Source organism: Carcharhinus amblyrhynchos, chromosome 19 (assembly GCF_965287045.1).
Source record: "Carcharhinus amblyrhynchos chromosome 19, sCarAmb.v2.hapA, whole genome shotgun sequence".
In the NCBI taxonomy this organism is placed as follows: Eukaryota; Metazoa; Chordata; class Chondrichthyes; order Carcharhiniformes; family Carcharhinidae; genus Carcharhinus; species Carcharhinus amblyrhynchos.
The window spans coordinates 23,749,990-23,763,750 of record NC_137342.1 but is presented as its reverse complement, the minus strand read 5'-3'; the positions used below and the strand labels follow the sequence as shown (position 1 = coordinate 23,763,750).

At 39.5% G+C, this 13,761-nt stretch overlaps 1 protein-coding gene across 2 annotated transcripts in view; it reads left to right on the top strand.

Moving 5' to 3' along the window:
- The window catches only part of brd1a (bromodomain containing 1a), a 40,562-nt gene that overhangs the window by 4,463 nt on the left and 22,338 nt on the right, over positions 1-13,761 (top strand). The window contains exons 2-3 of one of the 2 annotated variants that reach the window (XM_080207372.1): positions 1,059-2,440; positions 13,364-13,520. In XM_080207372.1, coding sequence (XP_080063498.1) covers positions 1,074-2,440; positions 13,364-13,520 — 1,524 coding nt within the window. In that variant the 5' untranslated portion in view covers positions 1,059-1,073. Of the gene's footprint in view, positions 1-1,055; positions 2,441-13,363; positions 13,521-13,761 lie in introns of both variants that reach the window. The other variant, XM_080207371.1, reaches the window with a different exon arrangement.

Here is a 13,761-nt window from a genome sequence, read left to right as displayed (position 1 = left end):
ATCAGTGCAGGAATTGAGCAAAGTTCATCCAAACTCAACATCTTGGATGCATTTTGGAACTAAACATAGACATTCACTTTGATTATCTTTATCTCAATAATATTTACACTGGGTATAATTTGTACAGGGATTAAATTATGAATTTTATACATTACAGTATAAGAAACAAAAGTAGTACCATTTGCTTTGAGATTTACTTACTTTACTGGATATAATTTCAGCAGTTATTGATAAATGAGCTGATAAATGTTAGAACTTCAGACTTGTAGTTAGCTTAAACCATTTTTTTCAAATAAAGCATTTTGGCTTTTATGGACGTAGAATAGTGGAGTTAATATTAAAATATACAAACTATTCGTTAGGCCAGTTCAAGTAATGTTTTCGGCACCTTATTGTAGAAAGGTCATTAAAGCCATAAAAAGTATACAGTGCAGACTCAACTAAGCTGATGCGAGGAATTGTAAGCAACTGCAACATCCTGAGATGTTTATGCTATATTCGTAGGAACAGGAAAAGCTAGAAGGAGGTTAGAAAAAAAATGGTTTACTCCAGATTGGTAGAGTATTAAATGTTTTACCAAAGGTGTAATTAACACAGTGATTCCATATTTTATTGGAAAATGGATAAATACTTGGAAGGGGCAAGGTCAATGAAATTAGTCTTGGGTTGTTTAGTAATGAGGAATAATTGATGTGGAAGCAGTTATGGAAAGGTGTTGCTGGATTTATGCATGAGAGTTAAGAGCAAGATTAGGACATTAGGCCCATCAAGCCTACTTCACCATTCAATCGGTCATGGCTGATCTGATTATGGTGTTAACTTTCCTACCTGTCCCCTATCCACCCCAATAATCCTTGACTCTTTTGTCGATCAAAATCAGTACTGAAAAAAAATTGAGGATTTATTTAACAGTGGGAACACAGGAGTGGAGTTGTCCAGTTGCATCCTATTTGTCTCATTACTTGATCCGTTCTAATTTCTGGATAGTCATTGTGATGCTTTTGTAACTTTTGGTAGCATAGCTATTCTTGACTTTTTGATTAATCATTTTTCAGCAGATTTCCTTATTAACGATGAGAAGGAAAGGAAGGTGCCACCGAGGGACAGCAAGGCGCCCAGCTTCACCTTGCAGCCTGAAGCATTCGCCAAGCCGTGAAATGCTAACATACGCTCAAGCACAGCGAATGGTTGAAATGGAGATTGATGGTCGGCTGCACAGGATCAGTATTTATGATCCTTTGGAGATCATTTCAGAAGATGACCTAACTGCCCAAGAAATTGTTGAATGTAACAGCAACAAGGAAAATAGTGAGCGTCCTCTTGTTTTTGTAAAGACTAAAAGGTACAAATCTAATAAAGTGAAAAAGAAGGATGCCACTACTCCGAGTACACATGGAGCTCCAACACAAGTGAATGCATTGCCAGAACCCAGATTTAGAATAGTAGATTATGAACCACCTTCAGCACCTCGTCGGCCTTCATCTTATTACAGACTCATTGAGAAATCTCCAGAAGAGCTCAATAATGAAGTTGAATACGATATGGATGAAGAGGATTATGCATGGTTGGAAATGATTAATGAAAGGCGCAAAAGTGATGGTTTGAGTGCAGTTTCGCAGAATGTGTTTGAGTTCCTTATGGATAAACTAGAGAAGGAATCTTACTTTGAAAACTCTAATCAAGGTGATCCTCAGTCACTAATTGATGAAGATGCTGTTTGTTGTATTTGCATGGATGGCGAATGTCAAAACAGTAATGTAATATTGTTTTGTGACATGTGTAACTTAGCAGTGCATCAGGAATGTTATGGAGTTCCTTATATACCTGAAGGACAGTGGTTGTGCCGTCGTTGTTTGCAATCCCCTTCGCGACCTGTTGATTGTATCTTGTGCCCAAATAAGGGTGGTGCTTTCAAGAAGACAGATGATGGTCAGTGGGGTCATGTTGTTTGTGCATTATGGGTTCCTGAAGTTGGATTTGCTAACACTGTATTCATAGAGCCTATTGATGGTGTCAAGAACATTCCAGCAGCCAGGTGGAAGTTGACATGCTACCTCTGCAAACAGAAAGGGCTTGGTGCTTGCATCCAGTGCCAAAAGGCAAATTGTTATACAGCATTCCATGTAACTTGTGCTCAACAAGCAGGTCTGTACATGAAAATGGAGCCTGTTAAAGAAACTGCATCCAATGGAACAACAACATTCACTGTGAAAAAGACTGCTTTCTGTGCTGTGCACACTCCCCCTGGATGCGTGAGAAGACCATTAAACATTTATGAGCCAGCTGAAGTGAAAAATGGCATATGTAAAAAGGATTCACCTAACAAGGCAACTAAAACAAAATGTAAGGCAAGGCAGAAGACAAAGAAAGCTCGCAAACTCTTAGTTGAAAAATGTACTGCTGTGCCAGTAGTATCTGTCCCATGCATTCAGCCTGACAGGTGAGTGTCTTTGCAAATTTGTTCAATATATGTTTTCATTTTAGGCTTTGTTATGAAATCTGCAGATTCTGAAATGAGTTTAATGAAAAGTAAAAAGAAAATATCATATGTTTAAAAAAAAATTACCATGCCCCTGTGTTTTGTGTTGTAGAGTTCCTTGAACCAAATAAATTGGGAAACCTGAAATCACTTTCTATCTTTTGCTCAGCCAATTGATGAAGTCTCTTTCCAAACAAATCACACTGTGAAAAAAAATCTGTGATATGCAGTCAGTCACACAACATGTAAACTTTGTAGGCAATTCAGTAATACTTTCTGATTTTTAAATTGCCCTTCCTCTATTCAAACCTTTCTTGCTCCCACCACACAAATCAAAAGCCTTGAATTTGTGTATACACTGCACTTTGTTAGCAGATGGCACCACATCCATTCACTGTCCTGAACTCCCCCCAACTAATGTTGATTATGTGAAGTGATTGTAAAATAAAGGCTGTGTAAATCTGACTCACCTGCATTGTAGCTACTTCACTCTTGTTACGTTATGCTGCTGGCTAATGCTGCTCCTCATTTTCATTCCTGCACTAATAAGAAATAGGAGCAGGAGTAGGCCACCTAGCCCCTCAAGCCTGCTCCACTGTTCAATAAGATCATGGCTGATCTGATAGTGGGTTCAGCTCCACTTACCTGCCTGCTTCCCATAATCCTTAATTCCCTTATTGGTTAAAAATCCGTTTATCTGTGACTTAAACACATTCAACAAGGTAGCTCTACTGCTTCATTGGGCAGCGAATTCCAAAGATTCACTACCCTCTCGGAGAAGTTCCTCCTGAACTCTGTTCTAAATCGATTCCCCCATATTTTGAGGCTATGCCCCCTAGTTCTTGTTTCCATTGTAAGTGGAAATAACCTCGCTGCTTCTGCCCTGTCTAGCCCCTTCATTATTTTATATGTCTCTATAAGATCTCCCCTCAACCTTCTAAACTCCAATGAGTACAGGCCCAATTTACTCAATCTCTCCTCATAAGCTAACCTCCTCATCTCCGGAATCAACTCTCCTTGAAGGAAGAAAAAATATAGAAAGGGATAGTGACAAGACCAGGTTACTAGAGAAAAAGGAGGAAAGTGACAGCATTAGGGGATAGAAATAAACTAAAGTATAATGGAAAGACTGAAAGAAGCCGTTTACATGCCTGAGCACAAAGCAGCTCTCTTGGCTCAATCTAATACACTTAAACCTCCAACATGCAGAAGCTGCACTGCAGTGACATATCCCCTTGACACCTCTCCAGAAAACAAAGCTTTCCAGCACCAAGATCTTGTCGGTCAAAGCCCATTTCTGAGAGCTCCAAGTGCTCATTCACTCCAAGAAACCACCGCAAGATCTTAATAATAGCAACATCAGCCCAATGAAGGTAATCTGCACAGGGCTCTATGCCCCAAATTATTGGTATAATGCGATGTGAGATCTTTTATTTATTGAGTGTTTGGATCTTTGTTTGAAAATGGATAGAAAGTTAACAGGCTAAAGGCAAAATGAGGTCCTGCACTCAAACAAGCAATGCAGAAACTGTTAGTGCATGAAGGAGAAGAATGCCTCTCGCAGAATACATTTCATGGAAGAAATTATTAACACATTTAGTTGACTGCATACCTGACAATGAAAACCTAAAACATTGTCTTTTTCCCCTCTGCTCTGAAGTCATTAATTACACACCAAGATGACAATATTTCTTCAGGTCCAAACAGTTCAGGTTCATTCTTGAACCAGCTTGAGGTTTTACCACCCGTCTGTAAATGGTGGCACTTTAGAACAATACTTTGGCAAGTAAACCCTGATTGTGAGTGTGGTAACAAGGAATTGACATTTTTAAGACATGTCAAATCAACTTGTATGAAACTTACCATTTGGCTAAGTGCACTTCTAATATAGTAAAATGTCCACAAAGGTACACCAGAGTAGATAGACAAAATTTGATACTAAATTGAAGAAAATCATTAGGACATGTGACCAAAAGTTTGGTTGAAGAGATGGGTTTTAGTTGGGAGATATTGAGAGAAAACCTTTCAAGTCTTGCAGTCTGGATGGCTGGTGCTGTTTTTGTCAATGATGTGGTGCAGAAAATGGGAAATGCACCAGAAGCCAGAGTTGGGTGAAGTTTGTATGACTGGAAAAGGTTGCAAAGATAGGGAGTGTGAGGTCTTGCAGAGCTTGAACACAATAAGGATGTTATAATTAAAGCTTTGCCAGGCCAGAAACTAATGCAGATTAGTGGATGTAGGGTGATGGCTGCAAAAACTTGTTAGGTACACTTGGATTACTATTGCCCATGCAGAGTCTGTGAAACACTTCCCCCAGATTGTTATGCAGCAAAGTCACTGTGCTTTGATTTGGTTGATGAGTTGAGGAAAGGAATCATTTGATTTGCCAAGATGGAGAGTACAATGAAAACAGATGGCAAACTTTTGACTCTTAATATTACAGACAGCTTTCAAGAAATGGATATTACAATGGAGAACATGGGCACAAATAAACATTAGCGGTGCCTTGCTGCTCCCTAGCCATGTAACTACCTCCAGTGCTACATTTTTACCATTGGCTCACTATGTCTTCAGCTGTTTAGAGTTCACATTTCAGGAGGCCTGTCTGTCAACTTCTTGTCTAATTTCATATTCTCTTTTAAATTTTAGTTTTTTTGTCCAGGCCTTGGTCAGCTTTCTGATATTATCTTTGATTTGTTGCGCTTTTTACTTTTTCTTACACCCCTGTAAAGCTCCTTGGGATGTTTTAAGCCAGAATTAAAAAGTGTTGCATGCCACAGAATTCCAGTAATGCAGAAGGAAGCCATTCGGCCCATTAAATTTGCACTTTCACTCCGACAGAGCATTTTACCCAGGCCCTACGCCCATAATCCCATGTATTTAACCAACTAATCCCCCTAACCTACACATCTTGGAACATTAAGGGGCAACTTTAGCATGGGCAATCCACCTAACCTGCACATCCTTTGATTGTGGGAGGAAACCAGAGCACCTGGAAGAAGCCAAAGCAGATGCAGGAAGAATGTGCAAACTCCACACAGTCTCCCAAGGCTGGAATGAAACGCAGGTCCCTGGCGCTGAGGTAGCATTGCTCCCCACTATGCCAAAGTGCTGCCCTTATGTCACGGTACATATGTGGACTTCTGGGAAACAAATCACTGATACTTTCAGGGATCATGTTTTGTTTATGGGGGTATGGACGACCACCCAATGATCTCATACCAGAGATCTTGAATTGAATTTCTGATGCTTTCTTTCAATTTAAAACGCAGTTGAATAATTAAAACCAAAGTGAAATAGTTTGTTTAAACTATTAAATAAAAACATGGATGGAGGAGATGTAGAAGTGTCCCGAATCCCATCCAATTAATCTTGTTGTTAAAATACTTCAGACCCAGGCAAATATAGTACTGTGTACTTTTTAGTTCCCAGTGATGAAAACAAATAAATTGTGGATTATTAGATCTGCTCATGGTACAAAAGTCAAATGCAAATGTTTTGTTTTTACTTTTAATACTTTTGTGCTACTGTAGAATTATATTTTACGAGAATGTAAAGTAAGAATACAACACAATATTACTAATTGCCTCATTTCCTAGCAAAATTCTGGCCTAGACTTTGTTCAACATTTTAGCGTAATGACAGTTAAGAGTGAGATTGTGTTGGTTTTTAATTGCCCCTCCACCCCCAAGAAAACTCGCTCTTTACTGATTTAGGGTCATATGTGTGAATGTCCTCAATCACTAATGCCATTCCTGAATTACTGGAATGTTATTTCGCTCAAACAAATGTCTTTATTCTCTGTATTTCATGTGGAAGTTATACTGTTTTCCTTTTTTTTAATGTGGATATTTGAGAGAAGCTTCTACAGCAGCATTTTTGTAAACATGCTCTGCTTAATGTGCATAAAGTATGGTTTGATGACTTCAAACTTAATTTTTATTACATTAATAAGATATACATGCTTAAAGAAGGAAGCTGCCATATCGTTCACATCTGCCTCAGGCACTGATTGTTTATCCTGATTCCTGTTGGTCATCTCTGCCACTATAGGTGAATGGAGGTTATGTTTTCATCCCGATTAGTCTGTTTGTAAATAGTGTAGCAAAAAAGCATTCAGACATGGTTCGGGTTTGGCTCAAGGAAGAACTGATTAATTCTTGAAGATCCGAATCCTGGAATTTTTGGAAGACCCATTAACGTAGGGTGAATTGATTTTTTTTTTGTGTGGGGTGAAATTTGTCATAGTTGTCAAAATGTGAGTAGAGTTTTCAAAATAGGTTGTTGGATGTGGACTGGTCTAAAATCTGCTCAGTGAAATAGAAGCTTTTAATAAAATTTTTTCAACTTCGTAGTTACGAGCATCGACCAGACAAGGACAAGCCTCAATCAAGAGCTGTATAATTGTAATAATATTGGGTTAACACAGCGTAGTGAAGATATGCACTCTACTAAGTGTCCTCTTCATGTTTAAAATGTTGCAGATTGTCTCAGCCCCTGTGCTGCAGTTATCCACAGATTTGGACATAAATTCATGCAGCTTTGTTTGGCATAGAAACAAGCATAATTTTTTCCATCTTTTCTGCCCAAGGAATCCAGGAAATTCCAGACCTTGATGTAGATCTTTAAATTTTCATGCTGTCGTAATTCTTTAATTTGTGACTAACCAGACTTCCTACTTCTTTGCCTCTTATTTGATAATTGTAACTTTTTAAAGAAAAAACATGTTTCGCATTGTGATGGTTCCATTCACTTCCTCAGGTGCATCCCAAAGTTTAAGAGCTAGTAAATATTTTGGAATTACTGTCACTATTATAACGTAATAGGCCTAGCCAGCTTTTGCACAGCAAGGGCCCCCAGAAGCAATGATATCATGAGTGGATAATACGTTCAGGTATTGCTTGAGGGGTAGATATCAGCTAGGGCACTGAGAAGAACTTCCTGCTTTTTGCTCAAAGGCATCTTTTACACTACACAAGAGGACAAATGAAGATTTTGGTTAAACACCTCATCAGGAAGACAACGCTATCAACAATAAATAACCTTCACTTTTTTGTTTGGATAAATATCTGGTTCATTACTATTGTTACATTGGGTTTAGTTCATTTTTTTTGCCAAGACTGCATTTTATGACTGTCAGAAAATCTTACTGAGTGCCATTTGAGCGCACAGCTTAATTATGACAAAATTGTGGATTGAACAGCCTACTGTTTTTATCTCAGCAGAATAAATATTACAGATGGCATAATTTGGATGGTGTAATGATCAACAGAACTAGCTGAATGGAAAATGGAAAAAGTGGTATACATGGATTTTAGTAAGGCGTTCGATAAGGTTCACCATGGTAGGCTTCTGCAGAAAATGCAGATGTATGGGATTGTGGGTAATCTAGGAAGTTGGATCAGGAATTGGCTATCAGATAGGAGACAGAGGGTGGTGGTGGATGGTAAATATTCATCATGGAGTACAGTTACGAGTGGTGTGCCTCAGGGATCTGTTTTGGGGCCACTGTTGTTTGTAATTTTTATTAATGATCTGGATGAGGGTATAGTTGGGTGGATTAGTAAATTTGCTGATGACACCAAAATTGGAGGTGTGGTAGATTGTGAGGAAGGGTGTCATAGTCTGCAGGGAGACTTAGATAGGTTGCAGAGCTGGGCCGAGAGGTGGCGGATGGAATTTAATGCGGAGAAGTGTGAGGTAATTCACTTTGGTAGGAGCAACAGATGTGTCGAGTATAGGGCTAACGGGAGGACTTTGAATAGTGTGGATGAACAGAGGGATCTAGGTGTGTGTGTACATAGATCCCTGAAAGTTGGGAATCAAGTAGATAAGGTTGTTAAGAAGGCGTACGGTGTCTTGGCGTTTATTGGTAGGGGGATTGAATTTAGGAGTCGCAGTGTAATGTTGCAACTGTACACTACTCTAGTGCGGCCGCACTTGGAGTACTGTGTGCAGTTCTGGTCCCCGCATTACAAGAAGGATGTGGAGGCGTTGGAGAGGGTGCAGAGGAGGTTTACTAGGATGTTGCCTGGTATGGTGGGGAGGTCCTATGAGGAGAGACTGAGGGATTTAGGGTTGTTTTCGTTGGAAAGAAGGCGGCTAAGAGGGGATCTTATTGAAACATATAAGATGATTAGAGGTTTAGATAGGGTGGATAGTGATGGCCTTTTTCCTCAGATGGAGAAAGCTAGCACGAGGGGGCATGGCTTTAAATTAAGGGGGGGTAGCTACAGGACGGATGTCAGGGGTAGGTTCTTTACCCAGCGGGTGGTGAAGGATTGGAATGCCCTGCCTGCTGCAGTTGTAAATGCGTCTAGTTTGGGGGCGTTTAAGAGATCTCTGGATAGGTTTATGGACGAAAAGGGATTGGTATAGGCTAGTGGGTCATTGTTTTTGTAACTGGTCGGCGCAACATCGTGGGCCGAAGGGCCTGTTCTGCGCTGTAATGTTCTATGTTCTATGTTCTATTTCCTCCCCTCCAAATTCTTTAATAGAGAAGAAAGTTACAGTAATATTTCAAAGATCAATTGTTCAACTGCATATAAAACAAAGAAAACACTAGGTTCGTTATTTTAAGACAACATCCGTGCTTGCATCAGGTGGATATCTTTTAATTTTAGCAAGGGAGAAAGTTCTCCTGAATTTCATTAATAAAACATAATAGTGGAACGCCTCAGGTCGAGCAGAATTTGTGGAGGGAGAAATTGAGTTAATGTTTCTGATTGACGTTTCGCAATGAACATTGACCTGAAAACAGCTGCGGCAAAGATCATCCCTCAAATATTGACTATTGCCATTTTCTATTTACATTTCAGCTTTTGAGCTTTCATAATATACTTTTTAGTTCATTATGTTTTTTAAAGAAGCATTTTATGCTTATTTTTAATTCACCAAAATATATTTGCATACTCGCTGTAGTTCAGCTTTATAAATGACAGTCCTTCAATAATTCGGCAAAAGGGCAGGGTGAATTGATGGTCTATTTAGTCCATTGATTATTGTCAAACAGGACTAAACTAGTGTACATGTAATGGAAAAATAATCAAAGTAGAATTTTGGCTAATATATATCTTTTTAGCTGGAGATTAAGGACATTTGTATCTGTATTTGTGCCCTGACTGAGGTCAGCTAGTTCAGCAGGGTCAAGAATTGGCCCATGTCTGTGCTATTTCCAAATGACCATTTCACCCATAGTCATTCTCCTGCCTTTGTCCAGTAACACTGTAGATTTTTTTCTTTTCAGATAATCATCTAATTCTCTGAATGTCTCAATTGAACTTCCATCCACAGCACTCTCAGGCAGTGCATTCCAATTCCTTAAAACTTGCTGTGTGAAAAGCCTCTTTTTCGTGCACTTTTGCTTTTTCTTAAACAGATTACTTTAAATTCGTACCACGTTGCTCTCGATTCTTTCTTGAGTGGGAGCAGTTTCCCCTGTTTACTCCATCCAGGCTCCTCATAATTTTGAATACTTTTATCAGATCTCTTCCCAGCCTTTTTCCCCAAGGAAGGGTCCCCACTTTTCCAGCCTATCCTCATAACTGAAGTTTCTCATCTCAAGAATGATTCTTGTATGAAATGAAGCTGGGCAGCTATGAAGATGCTAACTTATTTTGAGTGTGTTTTGATTATATTTAAATATTGATTCCATCTTCTTGGTCACTGCATGTTTGTCACGTCAGCCTCTGAAGACTTGAAGTCCAAGATAAATTTCCTATATTGCAATCTGAGTGCACTTTAAGAGAACTTCATTGACTATAAATTAGTTTTTGGATGTCCTGAAATGGTGAAATGTAGTTTGTCTTAAAGCCTTTCTTTCAGCTGTTCTTAATATTCGATTCTTTTCCATTTTACGATCTGCTGTACTCATTGGTGGTACTTCCTAGCTACTGACTGCTTTCATCAACAAAAGTTAGCAGCTTCACAATTGAACAGTTAAAAGCCCTGTACTATTGCATTTTCATTTTGATTGGATGTTTCTCCATTTCAAAATGTTATCAACGAGGAGGGCTCGTTTGGTCAATGCAGCATAAACGCATGTTTTAGCCACGTTATTGACAAGCTGCAACAGAGTGTACACGTATGTAGTTACAGTAATGATTTGCATCAATACAGTGTCTTTGTAGGGGTGTTGAGGATTTATACAACCCTTCATAGGGGTGTTGAGTTACGCTGATTGACCACAACTGGTTTTGAGGTGGGTGTGAAGGAGGATATTACAAGAGAGGAGCAGTCATGGTGAGGAATAAAATTTGGACAATGGAGTTTTTCATGAGCTAGCTGCACTTTTTTTTTTAAGAGGATGGGAGGCCAAGCTGCAGAGTATTGGAGTAATCACATCTGAAGGGAGACATGGATATGGGTATCAGCGGCAGGAGAGCTGGTATTGAGGCTAAGTCTTTATATTTGTGCTAAAGTAGGCGATGATTCATGTGATGATTTGGGGCTGGAAGCTTAGCTCGTGTTTTAATAGAATAATGTAATTATGGACAACCTGGATCAGTTTGTGACCATGTTGGGTAATGGGTGTGGGGTTGATGGCAAGGATACTGAATTTGTCCTGAACCAATGATGATGGCTTTTGTCTGCTGAATATTTCCCAAGACTGAAAATGAGATAAATAATTTCATAGCATACATGCCTATGTTGCAGATATAGGGGGCAATCTTACTGTTGCACCTTGCTAGCTGATGGGTGGGGCGAGCCAGTAAGATTGCAAGAGAGGTGAGAAATTGGGTTCGTACCTGATTTCTCGCTCTTCGGGATCTTACAGGTACCAGATACCTGATGGTGTCAGTTTCATGCTCATTTCTGGCACAAGGCTGAATAAATTATTTAAATTAAATTTAAATATATTTTGTGTTGAATTAATGAGCCTGGGACATTATCATCTGGGCCAGAATTGGAGACCATGAAGGCCCCGTTGAAGATGTCGGGGAAAAGGTGGGGTGCCCCTTGGGCAGTGCTACCCTGGTACTCTGGCACTGCCACCAGGTATCAGGTGGGATCTGAGGGGGGCAGGGCCTACTAGAGGGAGTGGGGCCAAACTGGGGTGGGGGTGTGTGGCTGATCTGAGATAGTTGTGGGGGGGGGGGGGGGGAGGTCGTTCGGTCTGAGCAGGGAGGGGCTCACTCTGCGGGGGTGGGTTGCTGTAGTTGAGGCTGGCTGACAGTAGCAGAGGCTGAGTGACAGCATCCCTGTTGTCTCAACAGAGGGACCAAGCTGCATCCACTCCCCGACAGGCGAGAAATGGTTTTTTTTAGTCCAAGTGGATACGATCGCAGATTTGGACTCATCCAAAAAAAATTAGAAATGCTCCCATTTTCATGCTCATCCAATTTTTTTTGTAAGATCACTCCCATAAATTGGTTGACTAACTTTTCATTATTTTTGGACATTAGGGAAGAGTCTTTGTAATTAGTCTGTAACAGTCACATCTGTGCTGCATTTCCTTTCAAATCTTCTCATGTAAGATTGCAATAAAGCGTCAAGATGGTTAAATATTATAGAATGTTGCTTGGGAGCCTACTTTTAAACAAATAATGTGCAGTGACATTCAGTTATATTTATGAATTAACATAACATGCAAAGATATCTATCTTTTTTAATTTCAAGCTCCTTGTCCACCCCTGTCCAGAACCCACTTATTTCTTTCGTTTTTGTGGACATTGCTGGCTGGGCCAGCAATTATTGCCTATCCCTAATTGCCTTTGAAAAGGTGATGGTGGAGAAGCCTTCTTGAACTGCTGCAGTTCTTATGGTGTATGTACACCCATTGTGCTGTTAGGGAAAGAGTTGCAGGACTTTGACCCAGCAACAGTGAAATAATGGCAATATCTTTCTGGGATAGGCTGTATATGGCTTGGAGGGGAATTCCCCATATGTCTGCTGTTCTTGTCCATCTCGAATGGTAGTGGGCATGGGTTTGGAAGAAAATGTCTAAGGAACCTTGCTGAGTTCCTGTAGTGCATCATGTAAATGATACACACTGCTGCCACTGTTCATCATTGGTGGAGTGACTGTGGAAGAGGTGCCAATCAAGCAGGCTGTTTTGTCCTTGTTGGCATCGAGCTTCTTGAGTATTGTTGCAGCTGCATTCATCCAGGCAAGTGCAGAGTATTCCATCACACTCCTGGCATGTGCCTTATAGATGGTGAGTAGGCTTAAGTTAGGTGTTGAATTACTCACTGTAGGATTCCTAGCCTTTGACCTGCTCTTGTAGCCACAGTATTTATGTGGCTAATCCAATTCAGTTTTGCATCAATTGTAATTCCCAGGATGTTGATAGTGGGAGATTTCATTGATGGTAATTCCATTGAATGTCAAGGGATGTTGGTTAATTTTCTGTTGTTGAATGTTGTCATTGTCTGGCATTTGTGTGGTGCTTGCCCCTTGTCAGCCTAAAACTGGATATTGTTCAGGTCTTGCTGCAGTTGGACAAGGACTGCTTCATGTTTCTACTCATTTTTATACAAAAAAGTATTAATCACATTTTTATTGTAGCAAAAGCATTGCTAAATTACTATCATAGTCTCTGACATTTTCCTTTGTTTTAATGAATTCATAAACATCTACAAAGTATAAAAGCAAAATACTGTGGATGTTGCAAATCTGAAATAGAAACAAAAGTGTTGGAAAAACTCAGAAGGTTCGGATGTGTTTGTGGAGAGAGAAGTAAAATTAACGTTTTTGACTCTTCCTTGGATCTTTGTTTTGCTTGTGGAACAAAATAGGAGAGCATAGGCTTTGACCAAAAATAGTTAAAATAATGGGCAAAGAGAAAGTTGATGCAATATTAAATAAAGCATCTTCACCACTTGGACTTCAGTTTTCAAGAATGTCTTTATGATTGTTTACTTTAAGATGCTTTTTCTTTTGCAGGCTAAACAAAATAATGTGTCAGGTGTCAGTACCACGAAAGAAACAGTTTATACAGAGATTATATGTTTACTGGACACTTAAACGACAATCAAGAAATGGTGTACCCCTACTTCGACGATTACAGTCACACTTGCAGACTCCGAGAAGTGCACAGCAGGTATTGATTATGTATTGCTTGTTTTTCCTTTTCCTCCATATTCAGTCTTTTCAAACCAACTGTTTGTGAAAAGATTACATCTGATTTGAGATGGTACCTGATCTAGAAAATTGAATTTTCTTTCCTGTTTTGACTTGTCACAAATCCATTTTGGGTTTAAACTATGAAGATATTTAGTGTTACATTACAGGCTGCATATGCCACTATTGAAATAGAATTTTCTTTACATAAGTGGTTGTTT